This window comes from Sminthopsis crassicaudata, chromosome 1, assembly GCF_048593235.1.
Source record: "Sminthopsis crassicaudata isolate SCR6 chromosome 1, ASM4859323v1, whole genome shotgun sequence".
NCBI lineage: Eukaryota > Metazoa > Chordata > Mammalia > Dasyuromorphia > Dasyuridae > Sminthopsis > Sminthopsis crassicaudata.
The window spans coordinates 206,984,845-207,010,935 of NC_133617.1; the positions used below are offsets into that span (position 1 = coordinate 206,984,845).

Here is a 26,091-nt window from a genome sequence, read left to right on the forward strand (position 1 = left end):
TTTGATTGCATTATGGTCTGAAAAGGATGCATTTACTATTTCTGCCTTACTGCATTTGATTTTGAGGTTTTTATGCCCTAGTATAGGATCAATTTTTGTATAGGTTTCATGAACTGCTGAGAAGAAAGTATATTCCTTTCTGTCTCCATTTAGCTTTCGCCAAAGATCTATCATATCAAACTTTTCTAGTATTCTATTTACCTCTTTGACTTCTTTCTTATTTATTTTGTGGTTTGATTTATCTAATTCTGAGAGTGCAATGTTGAGATCTCCCGCTATTATAGTTTTGCTATCTATTTCCTCTTGCAGCTCTCTTAATTTCTCTTTTAAGAATTTAGATGCTGCACCACTTGGTGCATATTGTTTAATATTGATACTGCTTCATTATTGATGCTGCCCTTTAGCAGGATATAATGCCCTTCCTTATCTCTTTTAATTAGATCAATTTTTGTTTTTGCTTGATCTGAGATGAGGATGGCTACTCCTGCTTTTTTGGTTTTGCCTGAAGCATAATAGATTCTGCTCCACCCTTTTACTTTTAGTTTGAATGTCTCACCCTGTTTCAGGTGTGTTTCCTGTAAACAACATATAGTAGGATTCTGACTTTTAATCCAGTCTGCTAACTGTTTCCTCTTTATGAGGCAGTTTGCCCCATTCACATTTATGGTTAGAATGACTAATTCTATATTGCTTGCCATCTTATTAACCCCTGCTTATGCTTTTCCCCTTTCCTTCCCTTTTACCCTCCTATCCAGTATTAAACTGGTGAACACCACTTGCTTTTCACAGCCCTCCCTTTTTAGGATCCCTCCCCCACCTTAAAGATCCTCCCCTTATTTTGCCCCTTTTCCTCGAAATTACTGTATTCCCTTCTCCTTAGCTTACTCCTTCCCTTTCACTTTTCAATGAAGTGGAAGAAGTTTCACCATAAATCAAATATGTCTATTGATACACGCTATGTTCATCTCCCTCCTTTCTTTCTCTCAGATATAATAGGTTACCTTTGCCTCTTCATGAGATGTAGTACCACCACTCTACACTTTTTTTATGATATAATCTCCTTTCCACCTCTAGTTTCTAAGACAAATTGTACATATGTTCTTTACATATTTTTTTGACAGAAGTATAGTTCTCAAGATTTCTTTTTACCTTTTTAGAAATCTCTTGAGTTCTGTATTTGAAGATCAAACCTTTTATGTAGGTCTGGTTTTTTCATCAAAAATAGATGGAATTCATTTATTTCATTAAATGTCCATCTTCTTCCCTGGAAAACGATGCTCATTCTTGCTGGGTAAGTTATTTTTGGCTGCATACCAAGTTCCTTAGCCTTTCAGAATATCATGTTCCAGGCCCTGCATTCTTTTAATGTGGACGCTGCTAGATCCTGGGTTATCCTTATTGTGGATCCTCCATATCTGAATTGCTTTTTTCTAGCAGCTTCCAATATCTTTTCCTTTGTCTGATGGTTCTTGAACTTGGCCACTATATTTCTTGGCCTTTTGATTTTAGGGTCCCTTTCAGTAGGTGATCGATGAATTTTTTCAATGTCTATTTTACCATCTGTTTCCAGAATGTCTGGGCAGTTCTCTTTGATAATTTCCTTGAAAATGGTGTCCAAGATTTTTTTTTCCTCCCATTTTTCAGGGAGTCCGATTATTCTCAAATTGTCTCTCCTGGATCTGTTTTCCAGGTCTGTTGTCTTTCTGGTAAGGTACTTGACATTCTTTTCAATTGTTTCATTTCTCTGGTTTTGTTTGACTACCTCTTGGTTTCTCCTTGAGTCATTCATTTCTACTTGTTCCAGTCTAATTTTCAATGATGTATTTTCTTCACTCACTTTTTTTATATCTCTTTGTAATTGTCCAATTGAGTTTTTATCTTCTATGGAATTTTTTTCCATTTCATCAATTTTATTTTTTAGAGAGCTGATTTCTTTTTCCAGCTCACTAATCCTGTTTTCCTTGGAGTTGTTTACCTTTTCCAGCTCACTAATCCTGTTTTCCTTGGAGTTGTTTACCTTTTCCAGCTCACTAATCTTGTTTCTCAATGATTTGATTTCTTTATCCACTCTGTCTTTGAATGCATGGGATGACTTCTCCAGGCTCTCTTGCCAAGCTTCCCTTTCCTTTTCCAATTTCTCTTCTAGCTCTCTTGTGAGAGCCTTTTTGATTTCCTCTATGAGGTTCTTGTGTATTGAGGAGCAGCTTATATCCCTCCCAGGGGATACATCTGGGGACAGTCTGTTCCTAGTCTCCTCAGCATTTGAAGTCTGCTCCCTCTCCACACAGAAGCTGTCAATGGTTAGAGCCCTTTTGAATTTTTTGTTCATTTTGTCAGAGTAGGAATCAAAGAAAACAAACTGACAAGAGAAACAATTGGTCTGTTTTGCGGGGGATGGGGCTGGATGGTATTAATGGGCTTCCTCTACAGACTGGGGGTAGGGCAGCAGAGAGCCACTAACAGAACAGCAATGACTGTACTGAGTCTGCGCTCTGAGGCTCTGAGAACGCACCGAGTCAGTCCAGGTGGGGGTTGGGGGTGGCCAGGCTCTGAGAGACGCTGGCTTTCTAGGGTTTTAATCTTCACCTCCGGTGTTTACACCCTCTCCGCTGCTCCTGGCTTGCTGCCAAGACAGAGCATCCACACTGGGGCAAAAGCCCTTTCACAGAAATGGCAGAGATCGCACCCCTCCCCCTCTGGTCTGAGCTGTGTGAGTTGCCTGTCTTGCTCTGGCTGCCTGCCCTCAGTCTGCACCCAGTCTGATTGACCCTCCCCCGAGCAAACACAGACCTTTTCTGGCAACTTTCAAGGATGTCTTCTCTTGGTGATCATTTGTGGATTTCTTTCTGGGTCAAGCATTAAGTCAGAGGCTTGTCATGAAGTAAGTTCTGAGAGAAAACGAGGAGCTCAAGCAGCTGTCTGCCTCCATGCTGCCATCTTGGCCGGAAGTCCGAAATAATATTTTAAGTGCATTAAACAAAATCAATTTTGTAATAATATAAAATGCTATTTTATGTAAGTATATTCAATGTATTTAAAATAATAAAATTATATATATAAAATATACAATTAAATTTTTTTTGCACTCAATATTATATTTTTCAATTACATGTAAATATAATTTTAATATTCATTTTCATAAAATGTTGAATTCCAAATGTTTAATCCTTTTCTTCCTTCCCTTCACCTCCCCAAGACAGCAAGTAATCTGATATAGGTTTTACACCCATACATATATATACACAATCATGTTTCACACAAACATATTTCCATAAGAGTTGTGTTGTGAAAGAAGAATCAGAACAATAGAGAAAAACTGTGAGAAAGAAAAAAAAATTAAAAAGATGAAAATAGCATGCTTTGATCTGAATTCAGACTCCAAAGTTATTTCTCTTAATGTGGATGGCATTTTCCATAATAATTTTTTTGAAATTGTCTTTTATCAATATATTTCTGAGAAGAGTTAAGTCTATCATAGTTGATCATTGCATGTTATTACTGTTACTAAGTACAATGGTGCTGAACAAAATATTTTAAAACACTTAAAAGAAAAATAAAAGATTCCAGATTAAAAATCCCTATGCTAATGCCATAACTCACTAGATGAATGTTCAGTCTTCTTCAGGTCCAAGATTCTAACATAATGGCTTAGTATAATGACATTAGAAAAGTGACATACCATTTTGCTCCCTCTGCACTCCTGCAGCCAGTAGATCAGGTTCTCCAAGGCTTATGTCATTCAGTCTGGTTCCTAGACACTCCATGCAAAGGTGTTTGCACCATTCCTCAGCCTCCAGTTCTACAAATAATAAATAATGACCATTATAAAAAGTCTTGTACAAAGGTATCAAGAAACAATCACTAGTGATACAAAAGATAAGGCACTGGAGTTACACTCAAGAAGATTTGATTTCAGCCATTCTCGAACTGATAAATGGTCAAAGGATATGAACAGACAATTTTCAGATGATGAAATTGAAACTATTTCCACTCATATGAAAGTCTTCCAAATCACTATTGATCAGATAAATGCAAATTAAGACAACTCTGAGATACCACTGCACACCTGTCAGATTAACTAAGATGACAGGAAAATATAATGATGAATGTTGGAGGGGCTGTGGGAAAACTGGGACACTGATACATTGTTGGTGGAGTTGTGAAAGAATCCAACCATTCTGGAGAGCGATCTGGAATTATGCCCCAAAAGTTATCAAATTGTACATACCCTTTGATCCAGCAGTGCTATTACTGGGCTTATATCTCAAAGAAATACTAATGATGGGAAAAGGACCTGTGTGTGCCAAAATGTTTGTGGCAGCCCTTTTTGTAGTCGCTAGAAATTGGAAAATGAATGGATGCCCATAAATTGGAGAGTGGTTAGATAAATTATGGTGTATGAATGTTATAGAATATTATTGTTTTGTAAGAAATGACCAGCAGGATGAATACAGAGAGTCTTGGAGAGATTTACATGAACTGATGCTGAGTTAAATGAGCAGAACCAGGAGATCATTATACACTTCAACAATACTATGTGAGGATGCATTCTGATGGAAGTGGATATCTTCAACAAAAAAACAATCTAATTCAGTTCCAATTGATCAATGATGGACAGAATCAGCTACACCCAGAGAAGGAACACTGGGAAATGAGTGTAAACTGTTTGCATTTTTGTTTTTCTTCCCAAGTTATTTTTACCTTCTGAATCCAATTCTTCCAGCGCAACAAGAAATTCATTTCTGCACACATATAATAAACTAATTGAGACAATTTACAACCTTTGTAAAGTTGCAGGATATAAAATGAACCCACACAAATCACCAGCATTTCTACATTCTACATATTACCAACAAAGTCCAACAGGAAGATAGAAAAAGAACGATGTCATTTAAAATGCCTGTAGCCAATACTGTAAAATAGACAATACTATAAAATACTTTCGAGTCTTCCTGTCAAAGCAAACCTATATGAACACAATTACAAAACATTTTTCAGACAAAAAAAAGATATTTAAATAAATAAAAATATTAATTCATCATCTGTCAAAATAAGAAAAATGAAAATTCTACATAAATGAATTTACTTATTTAGTTTCACACTAATCAACCTACCACAGAGTTATTTTACAGAGCTAGAAAAAAATAAGAAGTCATCTGGAAGAACAATAGGTCAAGAATATCAAGGGAATCAATGAAAAAAAGTGAAGGAAGGTAGTCTAAAAGGAGTACATTTCACACTATATTACAAAATAGTAATAATACTATCTGTTAACAGTAAGAAGTAGGGTAGATCAGTGGAATTAATCAAGCACACAGTACATTGTAGTAAATTATCACAGTATCTATTGTTTTCTAAATGCATAGATTCAAGTTTTGGGGGAAAGAACTCATTTGACAACAATTGCTGGGAAGAGTGGAAACCTATTTGACAAAAAGCAGATATAGATTAACTTTTCACTGTATAGCAAGACAAGATCAAAATGGTCACAGAGGGTAACTAGCATAAGCAAGTTAGGGGAGCATGGAATATTTTTTCCTGTTGTGGATAAGAGAAAAATTATGACAAGATAAAAAAAATATATAAGTTCACAAAATAAATGTAAATCTTGATTTTAGTAAATTAGAAAGGTTTGCTGAACTCATACCAATGCAGGCAAAAAAAATAAATAAATAAAATAGAAGGAAAGGAGTAAACAGGGAAAAATTCAGAGTAAGTTTCTTTGATAAAGGCCTTGTTTTTTTCCAAATATATAAGGAAATTAATACAATTTATAGAGAAAAGACATTGTCCAATTGATAAAAGTTATGAGCAAGAAGTTTTCAGAAGAAAAGAGCAAAATTACGATTACATGGGAAAAACGCTATAGATCACTATTAATTAAGGATACAACAGATTAAAAGAATTCTAATGTATCACTTTAAGATTGGCTATTATACTAGAAAAGAAAAATGACAAGTACTGGGTGGTGGGGTGGGGGAGACATTCATGCACTATTGCTAGACTTGTGAACTGTACCAATCATTCTGGAGAACAATGTGGAACTATGCTCAAAGATTGTAAAAATGTGTATACTACTTTCCCTAGTAATACCACTTAAAAAAAACAAAAAAAAAAAAAAACAAAAAAAAAAACAAAAAAAAACAACTATTCCAAAGAAATCAAAGAAAGAAAAAGACCTATTTATATAAAATGTTTGTAGCTGATCTTTTTGAGGTGGAAATGTACTGAGGATTTAAAGGATGCCTGTCAATTGGGAAATGGCTGAACAAGTATTATATCATTTTGATGTTATATTATTATACTATAAGGAATGATAAAATAATATGATTTCAGAAGAAAACTGAGGAAGATTTATATGAACTGATGTAACGTTAAGTGAACAGAACTAGAAGATACTTTACTGAATAACAGGAATATTGTAATGATAATCAACTATGAAAGATGTGACTACTCTGATGAACATAATGATCCAAGACAATTCTGAAAGACCTGGTGAAAAATATTGTCCACCTTCATAGAGAGAAGTGATGAACTCTAAGTGCATATTTAAATGTATAAATATTTTAACTTTTTAAAAAATGTTTAACATTTAAGTATTTTTACATGATGGCTTGGTTTCTCAACAGCTGGATCAACAATGGGAGTGATGGAGAAAATTCAGAATTTTTTTTTCTTTTAAAAATGTTTAAAATAAATGAATAATGAATTACTTTTTTTTTTAAAAAAAGACTATACATATTATAAATGAGATAGTTGATATGGGGAGCAAGTTTCCATACTGGGAATTATCCAGACCACTCTTTGTTGTTATATGTAAAAACTGTAAATAATCTATATTTTTGAGAAATCAAGAAATCACCATAGATGTTTTAAAGAATTTATCAGTAACAGGAGAAGTCTAATCAGTTATGATTGGGACTTCAAAAATTATTTTTTTCTGTACAAAAAATTTCTTTTTATATCACCAGACTTAACATAAATGTATGTAAAGTGAACAGATCGAGAATATTTTACAAACAGTATTTTATGACATACAACATATAATACAATATATATCATATATAATATAATAAAGTAAAATATTTTACAAACAGAGTAATGGGAATATTGTAATGATGATCAACTATGAAAGACATGACTATCTAATAAATAGAATGATAAAAAATATTATACCTATGCTTAATATACTAAAACTCTTAAGATTTATAAGTATGTATGTGTGTATGTATGAATGTACATATATATTTACAAAGATATAGAAAGACCACTTGTTAATTGCCAAATTTTCTCCAGGAACTCAAATATTACTTATTTTTTCAGACCTGCAGTGACTATGGTTATTTGTGAGAAAAACATGGGAAATTTTAAGGGAAATTTTAACATATAACATCCAAGAGAAATATAAAGCAAACTTTAAGGATCCATTATATGGGACTCAATATTGTCAAATCATTTACTTCTAATATATGAAAATATAATCAGTTCTTTTATGACTGTCATTTTTCTTTGTTAGTTTGAAAGAGTAACTTGGACTAAGCTGAGTGATGGGATGATTCATATATGCGCATATATATGTGTGTGCATGCATATATGTGAGTTTCAAGAGATAAAAAGTAGCAAGTATCTCATGCAAATGAGACAAAAAAGGAAAAATAGATATAAAAGAAGCTATTAGGAACAGTATGAGTAGTGCTTTGAAGTCTTATTCTCATTGAATCCTGTCATGCTCTTCAGTGCACATAGACATTTTTTTTTTCTTTCCTTATTTTGTATTTAAGTTAAAAAAAAAATTGGACAAAGAGTGTAAATCCAATTTATTCTGTATGTATTTTGTACATTCACAGTTATTTACATGTTGTCAATCTTGATAGAATGTGAGCTCCTAGAAGGCAGAGATCATGGTTTTTTCTTTCTTTGGGTGCTCAAAGCTTAGTGTCATGTTTGGCATAAAATAGCGTTTAATAAATATTTGCAACTAACATGAATCCAACTTCAGTAAATAAATTTGACTTAATCCTAGACTAGTTTTCCACCTCTGTCCCAGTGACCTCGTATTGGCAATATCTTTACCTTTACTCCTCTCTCCTACGACTCCTCAGTCTTCCAGACTGAAAAAAAATATATAATAATAATAACAAAAACTCACAACAGCCATAGTCACTTCAAAGTTGGCTCAGCCTCTGACTCCTGACTACTACTTCTTATCTTCCCCTTCTTCCTTTGATGTATTGTCTTCCCCTACTTGAATGCAAGATCTGTGGGGAGGATCATTTATTTTTGGTTGTATTTTCATTCCAGTACATGACAAAGTGAGTGACACATAACAAATATTTAACAAATGTCTTATATATTTATCTTTCCATTGTTCCAAGCTGCCTGCTATTCTGGTCTACACTACTTTGCTATGTACTCCTTTCTTTTTTCTTTATTATGAGTCATACTTTCATGACTCATGAATGTTTCTCATTGAGTTCCCCCATTCTCATTCCTTACGCTGTATCATTTTTTTCTAATTATTTCCAATTCTTTATAATTCTAGTTCAACATTTTTTACATAGGTCTCTGCATCATTAGCTCTCACCCTAATTTTCTACCTGGCTGTACTGCTTTTGATTTCTCTACCATCCCCTTCTCTCACCTCCTCAGAGACCCTTTGCCAGTTATCCTACCTTTCCCTCCCAATCACTTTTCAGCTTTCCATTGTAGTGATTACAATATCCTTGAAGGCAGGGGCTACTTTTTCTTTCATATGTCTATCCCAAGAGGTTGGTACAATGCCTGGTACATAGTAGTTACTTATTAATTAAATTTATTATTATTGACTAAGTTTATCTTTATATGCGCATTAACATTTTAAGATCTTTTGACTGATTTGAATCAATCAGGTGACAGATAAGAAAAAAAAAAAAAACTTTGTCATTCACAGAACACCTCAGTGAACTCAGGCCTTCAAATGGAGGAGTTTATCTAAGGATTTACTATGCAGAAAATACAGGAGACTCAATTGCCCTCTCTGTATAGACATGGATAAAATTTTGTCTTTTCTTCTTGTTGCAATTCTAGATTTGAACTATTGTGTAGCTCTCCAAAGGAGATAATTTCAACCTTTTGCTTTTGCCTTTTAAATCCATGTGAAACTTCTCTGAAGTGTTTTTTTTTTCTTTTTTTGAATTGAGAAATCACAGACTTTCTAAATAATCAACCCACATCAAACTTGTGTAATCTTTTCTTTCTGCAAGTAGACATGCTGCCTTGCCATAAGAAATGGGTTGACCAATAAGCAGGCAAGACATAGTTGTTTTGATTTTTCATTTTTTTCAAAGACATGAATTACTTTTAGAATGAGGGTGGTGGGGGGATCTACTTGTAGCAATCTGCACATCCAGTGATCTTGTTTTCTGAACTAAAAATTAAGATACATGGTATGACAAAGGATACTCTATTTAAAAAGGCTTTGTTAAAATACACTTTCTTTTAAAATCCAGATTTTTTGAGCTCATGAACTATATCTACCACTTTAACTTTCCTGGAAGAGGCATACACAAGAGTTTTGTATGATTCTGAGCTTCAATGGTACTTTCCTCAAAAGACTTAGATATGTGTAAAGGAGAAATCTCACTATCAACCTAAGTCTGAGATATACATGCCTTTGTAAATATGAGTTTGTAACTTAAATACACTGGGAGTCAGAGATAGTGATAATGTCTGTTTGAGTTTTCCTTCTTGGCAAAGTAGAAAACAATCATTTCCAGCCACATGGTCACTCCTCTAATAACTATTCAATTCCACATGTCTCATTGCTGCCCTAAGGGAGCCATCTGTTTCTCCTACTGTGTACTGTTAGGCCTACAGAGACAAACTCTACAGCAGAGGTTGAACATAAATAAAAAACGATAGAATGAAATATATAACTGTCTTCTGACCAGTGTATAGTTTTAAAAGCTATTCTAACACTTCGTTGGGAGCAAAATAATAGAAAGAAAAATTAAGGAACATGAATATTTAAATGTTACATGTATGTATATATGTATACATTAAAATGTCATTTAATTAATATGTTTACTAAAATAAAACATAGTCTTAAATCTTTCTAGTAGGTGCTCTTTGTAAGGTTTTGTATGGAGTGTGTATACATAGAGATACATGTATGGTATATATCTGTGTGTGTCTGTATACACAAATGTGTGTGTAAGAAGAAGAGACAGAGAAGCAAACTCCCGTGTTTGTTGAATCATGTCAAATAAGCATTTATAACAATTAATCTGTTGCATGGCAAAAGCCTTTATGTCATTATAAAAAATTAGTCGAAATCTTAAAACACATTTTCTAATAGAAATGATAGATTTACAAATAGGCTACAAAAGTCAATCTAATCAAAAACACATTTGAAAAAATTTATATTTTATGTTTGAGTTGACCTCCTACTTCTATAATTTGTTCAAAATTTTCACTTTTCTTCTTCTTCCAATGTTTTTCTGTAATTTGGGAACAAAACCAATTTTTGTAATTTTTTTTTTTTTGGGGGGGAAAATGCACTGTACGACATTTGTTAAGAAGAGATACAGAACCTACAGAATGCTGGTATCCCTTGCTGAAGCTTTGGTTGACACTGATCTTTCTGTTTATGGCAGGAAGGGATACAGGACTGAAAAAAAATGGTTTAGATCAATCATATTTTGGACATGTTGATAACTGGCTAAAGAGACTGTATCAATCAAATGAATATTTTCTTTCTTGGGGGTTCAAGAGAAACCCTTTTCATACCTGTCATGATTTTTCATTAAGATAGCCCAAGTACTATCTTATCAATGATATTTTTCTCAAAGGCTTTAGATATGTATAAAGGAATTATCTCATGATTAGACTGAAACTCAGATAAAAGTGCCTTTATAAATCTACTTTGTGGTTGAAATATATTAAGGGTTACAAACAGTGGTGATGTCTTTGGTTTTAATTCTTGGCAAAGTAGAAAACAATCATCTCCAGTCACATAATCACTCCTGTCATTCCTTTTTTGTTGCTTTCCCTTACCAGCTGCTAATGACTTCCATTCTTATGTTTCCTTCTATGGACTTTGCATGCATCTTGTAGTTCCTCTCATTAGAATGTAAGGTACTTGAAGGTATTTGTTACCTAAGAATGCATGTAAAATTTTAAATACATACATATGAATTATATATTATTTATTTATAAACTGGAGTGATAGAAAAGAAGTGATCCCTTTCTAGCTAATTTTCCAGATGAGGAAATTGAGGCAAATAGGGTAAAATTACTTGTCTAGGTTCATACATCTAGGAACACTATAGGCCAAATCTGAACTCAGGAAGATGATTCTTCAGGCCTTCAGAACAAGGTACTCTATCCACTGCACTATCTAGATATATGTATATATTTACATATGCATGTGTATATGTGTGTGTGTGTGTGTGTGTGTGTGTGTGTGTGTATGTGTGTGTGTATATAGGAGCCCTTCCAGGATAAAGCACAAATCCATTCTGAGTTGGTCAGGCACATAATGACAACATTCCTGAGCCTAGAAGTCCCTAAAGTTCCTTGGACCATGCGCGCTCTCCTGGCAGTTACAATTACTAGTCTGTCCTAGACCCACCAGAGTACCTTTGACCACTGTCCTTTGCAGTGTGAACTCTACCCGGCTCGCCTCCTCTGAGGCCTTCTAAGGTCTCTGGCCACAATCTCTTGAATCTATAGCTTAATAACCGATAGCGCACTCAAGAACAACCACGTGTAATCTTAAAAGCCTTTATTATACTTATTCACATAATGCCCTAACTGATGCCCTGACTTGTTGGTTCCCTAGTGAACACCTGGTCAGAAGACCCACATGTTCACTACCAAAACCCTTACCTCTTTTGGCTATCCATCTTGGCTTGGCCACCCAGGCTGGGAAGCCAGGGTGTGTGTGTGTGTGTGTGTGTGTGTGTGTGTGTGTGTGTGTGTGTGTGTTTAAATATAAAATCAAACTTTAGAAACCTTTTTTAGAGAAAACTATTTAAAACTGTCATGTACCAAATGGCTGAATCTTCCTGATTTATGCTGGAGCACTTTCTCCAGGTGAACCCATGCTTTGGCTATTTGTCTGTTTACATGTGTCTATCTTTGCTTGCTTTGGTCCCAGGCATTGGGGGCTTTGCTTGTGTTATCTACCCACTGATTATGGGACAGCTGTCTTTTTAGCCACTTGAAGTCTCATCTCTTTTCCCTTCTTCCTTTTCTTCTCCATTCCAAACACCCCACCCCCAAGAATTTTCCATTCAAACTCTACCATTCTAACAAAGGTTCCAAAGGGCTAAGTCTTGATTAAACTGCCAAGTGCTTTTCTTATTTCCTACTCCTACCATACTTGATTCCACCTCCCTTTGACAGCTCTTACATCAACTCTATTAATTGTAGCTACTTAACTATAAGGATAGGAAAGGCCACTGCCATAAGGGCTCCCATCTTTTTCTTTTATCCTCAGCCCCTTGAAAACCAGTCCAGAGTCAACAGCACTGGATACTTCCTTGCTTTTTTTTTTTTTTTTTTTTTTTCCTCAAATGCTCTCCTGGTTTGAAATAATAAAGTGTAGAAAGAAAAAAATACATGCATATATATATATAATTTTAAATCTTGAATTAACCCTGGGCATGGTATAATAAGTATGAGCAGCTTTTTTTGGGGGGTATTAAAAACTTTTTATTTCATCTGTGGGGGAAAACTTTTAATGTAAGGACAACTTACATTTATGTGATTTGTCAAATCGTCTATAGTTTATTACGTTCTTGGAGGTTTACCTGGAGCCACTGAGAAGTTGAATGATTAGACTATAATCAAATATTCAAGCTTATGCCAGACTTAAGACTTGAATCAAGACCCTGCCCTTCAGACAAAAACACATTTTATTTTATATTTGTTCTAGAATCTTTTATTTCAGTTTTGATTCTTTCTTGTAGAGAACAAAATAGACATATTATTAAAATAATTGAGTGAATAAAAGAAAAAAAATCTAAGGAATAATGAAAGATAACTAAAATGATTATGGTAAGGAGAATAACAAGAGAAAATAAAGAAAAATATGTAGAAGGGGAAAACAAAAGTAAAAAATTAATAGTGGAAAATATTAGAAACATTTCCATCAAACATAAAGGCAAAATATGGATGCCTACCTTCACCATTTTTATATGGCATATTATTGAAATTTCTATTAACATTTAAAATGATGAGATAAAATGTCATTATTGAAGTTGGCATATAACACAATGTATATGAAAATCAAAGTGAGTCAGCCAAGAAATTAATGACGAAAATAAAGTTTTCAAGTTCAGCAGAACTTTCAGAAGAAAATTATCTCATGTAAAATAGACATTCAAGGATGGGTTTTTACAGTGAAGGGAAAAGTGGGGAAACAGGCAATGCTTGAACCTTACTCTCATCTGAATTGGTTCAAAAAGTCTAAATCTGTTGGATATAGAAATCTATCCAACCCAAGAGGAATTAGGTAAAGAAGAGGGGAAATGGAGGATGTGATACAAGAGAGAATGGATTAAAAGAAATAATGATCAGACACAAAACAGATTTTTGATTTTGGATAGAGTAAAAAAAAAGAGAGAGAAGTAGAAACAGAAGAAAATAGAATGGAGGGAAATGCATTCAGTGATAATAACTATAATTATAATAACAATAATAACTATAATATTGAATGGGATGAATTCGCTCATCAAACTGAAGTGTTTAGCAGAACAGATTAGATTAGAATCCAACAATTATGTTATTTAGTAAAAAGTAACATGAAACAAAGAGATACACAAGGAAAATATCAACAATTTTGGAATAGACATTATACTACTGTGATGGCAGAAAGTAAACAATTAAGAAATCTCTTGGTATGAAATAGAATATAAAAAGTTAGCTTGATACTTAACATTAAAAAAATGAAACAAAATAAACAAAAACAAAAAACAAGATCATTGTAACTGTTCCCATCAGTTTTGCAAATAAATTAAAGTATCACAGAAAACTGTAGCTGTCAGATCTGTGTATAAGAAAAGAGCTTTTGATCAAACAAGAGGTAGAGAAAATTATGACAAACAAAATAGATACATTGATTTATATGAATTTTTTTTAAAAAGAGAAAAAAATCTGTACAAATAATATCAATGCTGACAAAATTAGAAGAAAAATAAGAAATTCGGGGAAATTTTTACAGCAACTTTCTCTGATAAAAGCCTCATTTCTCAAATACACAAGGAAGTGAACTAAACACACACACAGTTGTTGGGGAATGGCTTAATAAGTTATGTTATAGGAGTTGTATGATACTATTCTAAAAGGAACACATTCTATAAGAAATGATGAGGAAGGAAGTTTTAGAAAAATCCGGGAAAACATATATAGACTAAATGCAAAGTGAAGAAAGAATCAGGGAACTTGTACACAGTAACTGTAATATTATAAAGATCAATTATGAAAAACTTAGCAACTTTGATCAAGATAATGATCCAAGATGATTCCAAAGGATCTATGATAAAAAATGCTATTTACCTCCAGAAAGAGAACTGATGAACTTTGAATGCAAATTGAAGCATACTTTCATACTTTCCTCCATTATTTATGTTTTTGGTTTTTAATGGTTTTCAGCATGGTTACTATGGAATTTTTTTTGCGACTTCTTATGCATTATTAGTATCAAATTACTTTCTCAATGTGTGTACAAGGGATGAGAGAAAGAAAGAAAATTTAAAAGTCATTTTTTAAATGTTAAAAGTAAATTGATAATCAGATTGCTTACTGTCTTAGGGAGGATAAGAAGGCTGAAAGGGAAAAAAATTTGGAACACAATATTTAGCAAAGGAGAATGTTGAAAACTATCTTTGCTTGTATTTGGAAAAATAAAATACTATAAAGCAGTAAATAGATTTTTAAAAAGGAGAGACAAAAATGAAATTTCACTATAAATTGGTTAATAATTTAGCATAGAATATATGTAAACCTTTATGTTACATGATATATTTCAATGAATTTCAGCTGAATATTAGGAGAAAAGTACAAAACAAACAAAAGAAAATGAGATAGACAATTATTACAATTTACAGATGAAATAATTTTTATGTTGAAAAGAGAAGAAATTATTAGGTAAATATCACTAGAGCAAAAATGTTTTAATAAATAACAAACTCATTATGATTTAACATCTTGACATAAAATGAATTGTTTAAAGTTTACAAATGTAACTTTTAATACACAATTGGAAAATAATTAAAGTATAATTTTTAAAATTAGGAAATAATAAGGCTACTTTTAACCTTAAAAAAGATTAAACAACAATAATCCTAAGAGATTCAATAAAAATTTGAGATTAAATTTCATCCGCAGGACCTTGGCATATTTGATCATGGGACTGTGGGTAATTTGATTTAATTATAACAACAAAGAATCTTTTGAAAGCAATAATTTGCTTATTCAATAAATTTTAAAATATAAGTTCAATTATTCAAAATATGTTCTTCATGTATTATAAAGAAAAATATTTATTTCAAGATTTTCATATAATGCTTATTTTGCAATTGCAAAGAAAGAGAATAACTTAGGATCAATCTAATCATTCCCAAATAGAAGAAAATAAAATAAATCAAGATACATTCATGTAGCAGAATTAATAATAAAATCTACATAGAAAAATATGAGAGAAATTTAAGTTATAAAAATGACTTTTTGAAATGTCTGACATATGATAAGTACTTAACAAATGTTTGCTAGTCTTTAAGAAAATAGGAAAACCAAAAAAAGATTAAGCACAGCAAAAATGAACATAGATGAGGAAAAGTATATGCACACAAACAATTAAACAGAAATACTGATGAAGTAACTGAAAAGTTGCTATGAGATTTTTGTTTTGAAATTCAATTCTTTAAATTTATGTACTGAAGTTACAAAATAAGGGATTTCATATATTTAATCTTAATAAAGTCATAATACAAATGATGTTTTTAATGAAAAAAAAAGAACAAGATATATCTAGAATTTTATGACACTGTTTATCTTGCTGTAGAACAAGGAAATTTTGATATTATACATGTAGCTGTTATTCAGCCATTTTAGTTGTGTTTGACTTGTTAATGATAGCATTTGGGATTTTCTTGGCAAAGATTTTGGAATGGTTTACCATTTCCTTATCCTGCTCATTTTATAGATAAAGTAAAACAAGCAGAGTTAAGTTACTTGCCAAGATCATATAGCTAGTAAATGTCTGAGTTTGGATTTGAACTCATTTCTTCCTGTTCCCCAGGAACGGAACTACTGCATTCAATTAAAATAAAATTTGTTGATCTCTTATCATATGCTGCATATGACATTGGGGTGAAAAATGTGTTTTCTGAATGACAACCAATCTAATAGCTTGCAAACTAAAAAAGGAGAGGACAGGCATACAAATTATTACTATACATTGTATAATAAATCAAGTGTGTAAAAGAGAACCAAGGAAGAAAGCAATAGGAATTTGAAGTGTGATGAATTTCATCTGGTCTTAAGTAAGGGTATGGCAGGAAAGGCATGGAAGAGATTGCATCTTAATTGGGTTTTAAAGAAGGAAGTAACTTGAAAAAACACATGAGGATACCAAGAGTCTACTTTAGTCATGGGGAAATGGCATTAGCAAGAGAGAGAGGAAATGACAAGACAAGAAAATGAATGACATGACAAAGTAACCTAGAAGTACTAGGAGTTAGGCAATTTGAGTAGAATAAGGAAAATATAAAGGGATATTATATGGAAGTCAAATGAATTGTTTAGAAACAAATTGTTCGGGGTCTTGATAGCCAATGTCAGGAATTTATATTTTATACAACAAGAAATGAAAAGCCATTGATTTTTTTTTTTTTCTAAGTAAATGAGTGACTTGATTGAATTAAGAAGTTTACTTAAGCAGTGAGATAAGGCATAGATTATAGAATGTAGGAAGAAACATGATTAAGAAAACTATGTAATAGCTTTATAATTTGACTAGAAGAGATAAACTAGGGTGATTGCAGCAGCAAATGGAAATTTGTGAGAGAAATTACAGAAAGAAAAATAATAGGAATTATCAACTGAATTAATATAAATGGTATTATTCCATAAGTCTGATCTTGATGAGTAGGAAGTGTTATTAGCAAAAATAAAGAAATTTAATGAAGAAAAGATTTGAGATAGAAAGAATAGATCATGTGTTTTGTTTTGAAAGTATTGAATTTAAGGTCTTTGCTTCAGGTATTGAAAATAGATTATTAATAATAAAAATACTTTATTAGAAGCAAAGATATGGGGCTCAGTGAGTAAAACTTTGGATCTGGAGTCAAAGAGACCTGATTTCAAGTCTGTTTTTAGACATTCACTAGTTGTGTGATGAACCATTTTGGGATACAGTGGATAGACCTCTGGGCCAGAAGTCAGAAAAACCTGAATTCAAATCTGGCCTCTGATTACTTAATTAGCTATATGACTCTGGGAAAGTCACTTGACTGCTTCAGTTTCCTCATTTGTAAAATGATCAGGAAAATAAAGTGATAAAACATTCCAGTAACTTTGCCAAGAAAAATCCAAATGGGGTCATAAAGAGCTGGATGATATGTAGAATGGAAAGATAAGTGATTAAGTAGTGGAGACCTTAGCCTGAGTTAGAAACTTTTTGTCAGGGGTATGCTGATAAGTATTTTATAACAGGTTCTTTTGGGGAAAAAAAACAAAAAACAAACAAAAAAAACCAAATATGACCACATATTTTAAAATTAATTTGAATGGTTAAATTTTATTTAAATCAACAAAAAACAAATTAAACTCTGATTTGTAATTGACTTTTGAAGTAAATGTTCATACTTAAAAATTAACAGTTTGCCAAATTGGTTAGAATTTACCTGAGCACACCAAATGATAGTTTACTATTGATTAAATGCTGATAGTTAGAGAGGGGAGTTTATATATGTAGAGGATATAGGGGGGAAAAAGGGATATGGATAGTAAGAAAAAATGTGGCATTAGAAACTTTTAGTAAGTTTATACTTTAGGATAATAATCAGGAAAGTTAAATGATCCCTAATGTGGATTGTTTGAACATAGAGTGGAAAGGTATTATATATTCAGAACATATCCTATTTGTAAAACCAAAATACAACTAAAGTTTTTTTTTTTAATGTTAAAAAACTTTTTATTGAATTCAGTCAAAAATACCTTTGAATGGAAAACAAAATGCTTGATCTAATTTTCTCAAACTTTGATCTATGGTGTTATCCTTTATAGGATATTTTCATATCACACAATTCATATATTTTAATTAATAGAATATGTATTTTCTTTAGCTAATTTTTAATTACTGGGATGGATGGACCAGAACAAGGACGGCAGGAAACTTACTCTCAAGTTCAATGAAAATTATCACATGTGGAACTCTGTTTAATTATGTGCACTACTGGGATGAAGGTTCTACATAGGATGCCTAAAGTGGATAGGGATTTGTCTATTTAGGCTTTTTGTTTTTTAATATGCTATAATATTTATGGTAATCTCTTCCACTTAGTACATCTTATATTTACTCTTGCTTAGACTTCAGAAAACTAAATACTTATCCTATTTCTGTTTCAGAGAAGATAAATGCAGGGTAGCTCTGTTTGGTCTGAGAGCTATTTGCTGAAAGCTGTTTCCATCAAGGAAGAGATTGTAGAATGAGATTGAGCAGGGATCAAAACAGAAGAACAAAAACCAAAAATACCCCCAAAACCTAACATATCTTTTGTTGTTCTTTAATCAGAGCTCACTGTGCTATATTTTGCTTGAAGTAATTCCAAGAATACTAGAAATGTTCAGAAATGTAAAAGTATATCCTCTAACTAAATACAAATTATGTGAGGATTATCCTTCTTGGATTTTCCCAGTTTCTGCTCATCTCTATTACTACACATAATTAAAAAGGGATTGTGCCTTTTATTGCAGTTCAAGTTTCAAGTCATTGCCACCTAAGCATTTGTGTGTGTGTGTGTGTGTGTGTGTGTGTGTGTGTGTGTGTGTTAATTTACAGAAGAAAGGAGAAAGAATCAGTTTTAAATCTGGAACTCTTCCATTCTCCAATAATGTAATTATAAATATTCTTCTTGATTTATTATATAAAACTACCTTAGTTTCAATCCCATTTTTTGGAATTGGTTTTAAAACAGGAATTTTTCCAATATTTTCTTATATGGTAAAAACATATTTATAAAATACTTTACATTTTACAATAATTTTCTAAGGTAGTACAAGTTTTATTGGCTCCATTTTATAAAGGAGAAAAACAGAGGCTCAGAAATGTTAGAGAATTTGTCTATTTATAGAGAATGAACAAGTGCTTTATTTGGAGCTAGGTAGACAATCTGAACATGTGCTTATCCTTATTACATCTTCTAAGAAGACAAAAAGGAGCATCCCTTTTTCTAAAAGAGTGTAGTCTACCTAGCTCCAAATAAAGCACTTGTTCATTCTCCATAAATAATATTTATAAAAACCACAGAACAGATCAGAAGAGTAGTAAATGCATCTGTCTTTAGATTATTCCAGCTTGGAAGAGCCAAAATCTTACAGGTCCCTAGAAATACATCTAAAAACAAGTGGACAAACTTTGGAACTTGGAACAGTATATCCTTTACCTTGGAAGCAGAGCCCCACTTAAATAAAGAGTTAAAAGTCAGGTGGTAGGCTGGGAAAATCAGTAAACAATAAAAAAAATTCTGAATATAGAAAGTTACTATAGTGACAAGGAAGATCAAAACATATTTAGTAGATGATAAAGTCAAAGCTACTATGTCCAAAGCCTCCAAGAAAATATTGCATGCAGCTACAAATAGACAATTCAAGTTTTTTGAAAAGATAGTCAAAATAATGCAAGTTTTAGTAACTTCTACATTAAAGGACTGGAAGATGTGGAAATTGATATGCTGGAGGGCAAAATAATTAAAGTTATAAACAAGAATCATCTACCCAGCAAAACTGAGTATAACCCTTAAAGGAGAAAATAGATATTCAGTAAAAAAGAGGACTTTAAACACAAATTTCAATAGAAATTTTGACTTTCAAATACAAGACTCAAGAGAAGCATGAAAAGGTAAATAGGAAAGAGAAATCATAAGACATTTAATGAGGTTAAACTGTTTAATACATGGGAAGATCATACTTCTACCACATAAAATCTTTCTCATTATTAGGGCAGTTAAAAGTACATATGGATAAAGGACATAGATGTAAGTTGAAAATAAAGGGATGTTCTTTAATAAAATTAATAGAAAAAATGCACTAGGAAAAGGGGAAAGGGAGGGTAGAAGGGATAAATTATCTCACTTAAAAAGAGGCAAGAAAAAGCATTTAGAATAGAAAGGAAAATGGGGAAGGTGGGGGAAGAAGTAAGTAAACCTTACTCTCATCAGAATTGGCTGAGAGGCTCATTTACTCTACAGGAAAGTAGGAAGGGAAAAGGTAAGAGGATGGGAGGGACATAGAAGAAAAAACAGATTGGGAAAGATGATAGTCAGATGCAAAACAGTTTTGAGGAGGAACAGGATGAAAGGAGAGATAATAGAATAAATGAGGGAAAAATGAGATGTAGGGAAATATGTTTAGCAGTCGTTATTGTGGAAAATTTTTTTAAGTAAGTTTCTTTAATAAAAGTCTCATTTCTCAATTATCTAATGGAGTCAATTTTATAAAAATAGAAGCTATTTTCCAATTGATGAATGGTTAAGAGATATGAACAGTTTTGAGATAAATGAATCATGGCTATCTATAGTCACATAAAAATGTTCTAATTCACTATTGATTGGAGGAATGCAAATTGAAGTAATTCTGAGGTACTAACTCATACCCATTAAATTGGTTAATAGGACAGAAAAGAAGAAGGGAATGTTGAAGGGCATGTGAGAAACATGAGATATTAATGCACTGTGGAGTTGTGAACTGATTCAACCATTGTTTAGAGTAATTTGGTCCTATGAAAGAGAGAATTTGGAATTCAAAAAACTTAAAATGAATGCTAAAATTGTTTTTACATGTAACAGGGAAAAATAAAATGTTAGGATTCTTACAAGGTGCTAAGTAGGTTTTCTAATTTAGCATGGTACTTAACAATTCTCTAGTTCGGAGTTCACACCTTTCACACCTTTAAGAGAGCATACTTTTAAGGAGCTCCCACAAGCCCAGGGAGTACCCACAAGCCCACTCTCTGGGAGGAGATTCACAACTAGGATTGAGTTCTGGGGAAAAAACCCCCACAATCCCACAGTGTTGGAGGCAGAGTCTGATTCATTCCCATTTTAACCTTCTTGTTGGCTGGAGGCTTTGGATTCAGAGGGAGCTAGAGGCTGGAGCTGGAAGAGACAAAGGACTAGGAGCAAGAGCTCTTGGGAACCTAAGAGAGAGAGAGAGGCCTCTAAGAAAGCTAGCCCAGCCCCAAGTGAAGGAGATAAGACTTGAAGGAGAAAATCTGGAGATAAGGATCTGGAGATAAGATTTGGAAAGAGACAATGAAGGACTTTAACTTCTGGCTGCATTTTGGGATTAATTGAACTGAACTGAAAGGAAGGCTGTCTCCAGAAGCTCTCCAAGAATCCTGCTCCCAGAGAAGGATTACCATTTAGAGAAGAAGAGAACATTACAATAAAATATTAGGAATTCAATAAAAAAAAACTTTAAAAAGAAAGAAACACAATGGTATGAGGCCATAGATCTTCTCCCTCTCAAGCCAGCCATGTAAAAATGGGACTTGATCCTATGCCTCCTCATTTCTTTCATAAGTTTATTTTAGTGAAGATTAATTCAAAGGTTCCAAACTTGTTAATTTTGAAAGGTCAGGAGAGTCTCCAGGATTCTTTGAATTTGATTTTATTATCCATTTTGTTACCAGGCTTAAGCCTGATGACCTTTGGGTCATTTGTCTAGTATTGATGACAATTTTAAATGTGAACTGAGTGGGACCAATACTATTTAGAAAATCTGAGCCTCTTCCTTCTCTCCCTTCAATTAAGACAGTGATAAGAGAGAATATGCCCACATCTGTTTTACTTTTGTTCTTGAAATAACTTTTCAGTAAATATCCGTTTGTCAAAGTTGATTGACTATTAACCATTCAATAATGGTTAAATGAAACTAAGGCACAATTTGATTTAGTTCAGTTTAATTCAGTAAATATGTATTAAGTATTTATTATGAGTACTTATTATGTGCCATACAATGTGCTAAGGGCTGGGGATACAAATAGAAAGAAAGATTTTTCCCTCAAGGAATATACAGTAAAATGGGGAAAATCAGCAAACACAAGGAAGTTAAAAAGCAAAGAGGCATCCAAGTGCAACCTGGCAAAAAAAAAACAAGCTGAGATGCTGATAGAAAATGGTGAGTCACCTGGAAATGTTTGAAAATTCTGAGTCCACTATAAAGAAAGGCTTTGTGAAGAGTTCATTGTTCCACTCTTCAGTCCTTCAATCAGAGGGGAGAGGCAATTGACAAGGGAATTGACAAAATACTGACTATCATAAATGGAGTCAATTAGCTCCAGACACATTGGCAAACAATGAAGGAAATAAAAATGTTAAGAAATTAGGCCAATAGCCTGAGAGTAGACACTTCAGTCCCTCTGAGAAGAGAGACAGCTAGTTATTCCTTGAGAGAGTAAACACATATAGAGCATACTCATTTTACATGAACTGGATGTACAATAAATACTTGTTGAATCCAATTCATATTTCTGATTCCATGAAAAATATTCTTTCTACTAAATTATACTGACCTTAGACTTCTCATTTCCATAATAATGGGAAATTCAAATAAATAAGATACACTTCTTTTTCACATGCTTTTAATCATCAGTTACATTATTTATTTTAATTTTAAAAAACAAAGATAGTCATATTTTTTGCATCTCCCATTCTTTGTTCCTCCTAATCCCTCTGACCCACTGCTATCCCAATAGAGGAAAGAGTAGTATAGGGCCAGTCCAAGGCCATAGTAAATTGGAAAATAGCTGAGGCACCATATATTTATGAAAGCTTCACATTAAAGTTAGAAATATTCCTTTTATAAAGTCAGCAAACCTAAGGAAACTCTGAGCACAAAGATTAAGCATTTTTTTTCTCCTTCTGTTCCTTCACTCCAATGCAAGAAAGTTATTATGTAGGATCTGTGGCCAGAATAATAACTAAACATGTGTCTGCTGATCTTGATAATATATTCATTTGCAAAATTTGCTGAAGTGGAACATCAGCAAATGTTGATATGTAATGAATGATACAGAGACCAAATACAAACTGAAAAGAAAGAAATACAAGCAAATATACATGGACACAGAAAAATTATGTGCATATTCATGCACAAGAAGGGTGGGATGGTGGATTAAAAAACACACACCATCATAAGAATGTGTTTGTTTTTGCAATTATGTGGGTCACAGACTACACTTATTTTGGTGACCAACCAAGTAAAGGACTTAGTGGAATCCTCCAGAGGTAGAATCTTTTTCCATGTTGGAATTCTATACATTATTCTATAGTATCTTCATCCTTTCTGCTGAAGGCTCAAGTTTCTTATAAGAGCAAAATATTTGGGGAGGGAACTGTTTAAAGAATAATAATAATCAATGTAACACACATAATGTCTATCTGTATATACAAATTTGTATTTGCATATCATATGTATATTTTCCTATATATATATATATATACATATATATTCATATAACATATTAGTGGCTAAAGAAGTAATACATATATATATATATATATATATATATATATATATATATATATATATGTATATGTATATGTCTATGTATATATGTGTGTGTGTGTGTGTGTGTGTGTGTGTGCCCTATGATATAGGGTAATGCAAATAGTATTTATTCCAATTTAAAGATGAATGAATTGAGGATCTGAAAGAGTTTGTGACTTGCTCCTGGACACAGCTAATAAATGTCAGATGGTCACCTTTGAAAGTCAGGAATAATGATACATGATCTCACTATGAGAGCATGTTTCATAAAAAAAAAAAAAAAAAAAAAAAGCCTCTTAGACTGTGACTAAGAATGATATTTACTGAATTCGTCCTGTCATCTGAGAAAATAAGAATGCATTGACTTCTCTAGAATCTTAAAAAATATAGAATTTTAGTTCTAAAAGAGATAATTTAGAGAAGTTAGTCCAAAATTTGTTTTATGCACAAACCTGAGAGGCCTGAGGTAACTTGGCCCAAGGTCACATGTGGCAGAGATGAAGCTAGAATTCAGGTTTCTATTCCAGTTTTTGTGGTTGTTTGCTTATATCTAAACCTTCATGTATCTTCATGACCCTATTTAGGGTTTTCTTGGAAAAGATACTAGAATGCTTTGCTGTTTCCTTCTGCGGTTCATTGTACAGAAGAGCAAAACATAACAAAGAGGGTTAAGTGACTTGTTCAGATCACATATGAGACCTCCTGACTCCAGGGTTGGCATTCTGTTCACTATGCCATCTACAAGATTCTTTTCTACACAGTACTGCCTCAAGTAAATAAATCTTATCATTACCATTATTAGGATTATTCAAAAACTTTGTATTAAACCATGTCTTCATCACTTACTCTTAAACATTGATTGACAAAAATGATTTGTGAATTTTAGTGTTTTTTTTTTAATTGAAAATGACATTGATATGATAGAGTACTATTTTGCTGAAAGAAATGAAGAAATAAATGCATTTGAAACTACATGAAAAGACATATATATTGATGTGGAATGAAGTACCAAAATAATAATTTATAACATCTATATCTTAAAAATGCACTATTTCTAAGATTTATAAACTGATTAAGACTAACATGGGGAGAACCAGTAGAATATAACAGAGTAAAGACAAACAACGTGGAAAGGTATAAGAAATACAATGAATAGAGGCAAAGCCAAGATGGCACAGAGTAGACAAGATGGCAGAGAGAGATCTTTGTCTGCACTCTTCCTGGCTTCCCTCAAATCAATACCAGATCAAGCATCTGAAATGGTTTTGAAGGGACAAAACCCATAAATATTTGGAATGTAACAAATTTCCTCAGGAGATCTTTTGGAAGAACTTCAGTAAAAGTCTATCTCAATTGGGTCCCCAGCATAACTTTGGACTTGGCAATGCCCACCCAGTACAGAAAGGAAGCCAGTAATACTGGCTCCAAGGTAGCATGAAGCTGCTGTTAGAAGCTTGGGACAAACTCCCATTTACCCTAAGAACAGATCTCAACTTTTAAAAATGAGCAAAGAAGCAAGAACTCTGGCCAGTTGGCAAGAACTCTGACCATAGATAGCTTCTATGAAGACAGGGAAGAACAGACTTCAAAGCCTGAGGACATTAAAGGAAAAACATCTCCAGATGAAAGCTCAAAGGGTGATGTAGAGGACACAGATAATGGGGGAACTCTGGGTAAGGTATGAGACCCTTTAGCCCAGAGGGAACCTGCAGTGTCTTGTTTGACTCCCAATCTCCCCTGAGGTCTCTCACCTTTCCTGAAAAATCAAAGAAGGCCTGACCACTTGTGTTCTATTTGAAGCAAGGGATATTTACAGTAAAGAGAGGCATTTACATATCAATAGCAGGATGTTTATAGTTAGCACTTGCTGTGGTGATGTAATGCAACTATAGTTAGCACTTGCTTAGTGTGATGTGGTGATGTATGCTGTAATAATGTAATCATATTAAGGTATTTAAGGGCTGAGAGGACTTCAAATAAATGGACTCCATCTTTGACCATCCTCAAGGGTCTCCTGCCTTCATCACTCCTCCACTAAGACCAAGAACTCTGCCTGGTCCCAAGATCCTCCAGAGAGCTACTCCATTTTGGTACCCCAACTTGGGGGCTATAGAAAGCATACTACATTTTGACGCCCAATGTGGAGCTCTAGACATGAGGCCATAGAAGTGAGGTCCTACACTCAGCAGCTTGGCTGACTCAATTGGCAAGTTCAGTGAAGTCTCCATGATCCAGAAATAGTTTAAGTATAAAAATAGGCAAGCAGGAAGATTTGGTAAGGGCTAAAAGGTAAAGGGCTTTCATTTTTCAGCCGAAATGGGGCAGATACTAAAA

At 33.1% G+C, this 26,091-nt stretch overlaps 1 protein-coding gene across 1 annotated transcript in view; it reads right to left on the reverse strand.

The window, feature by feature from the left end:
• Positions 1–26,091, reverse strand: part of DOK6 (docking protein 6) — a 681,307-nt gene that overhangs the window by 263,805 nt on the left and 391,411 nt on the right. Inside the window, exon 4 of the mRNA XM_074274156.1 lies at positions 3,680–3,799. Within this exon, the coding sequence (XP_074130257.1) occupies positions 3,680–3,799 (120 nt within the window). The remainder of the gene's footprint in view (positions 1–3,679; positions 3,800–26,091) is intronic.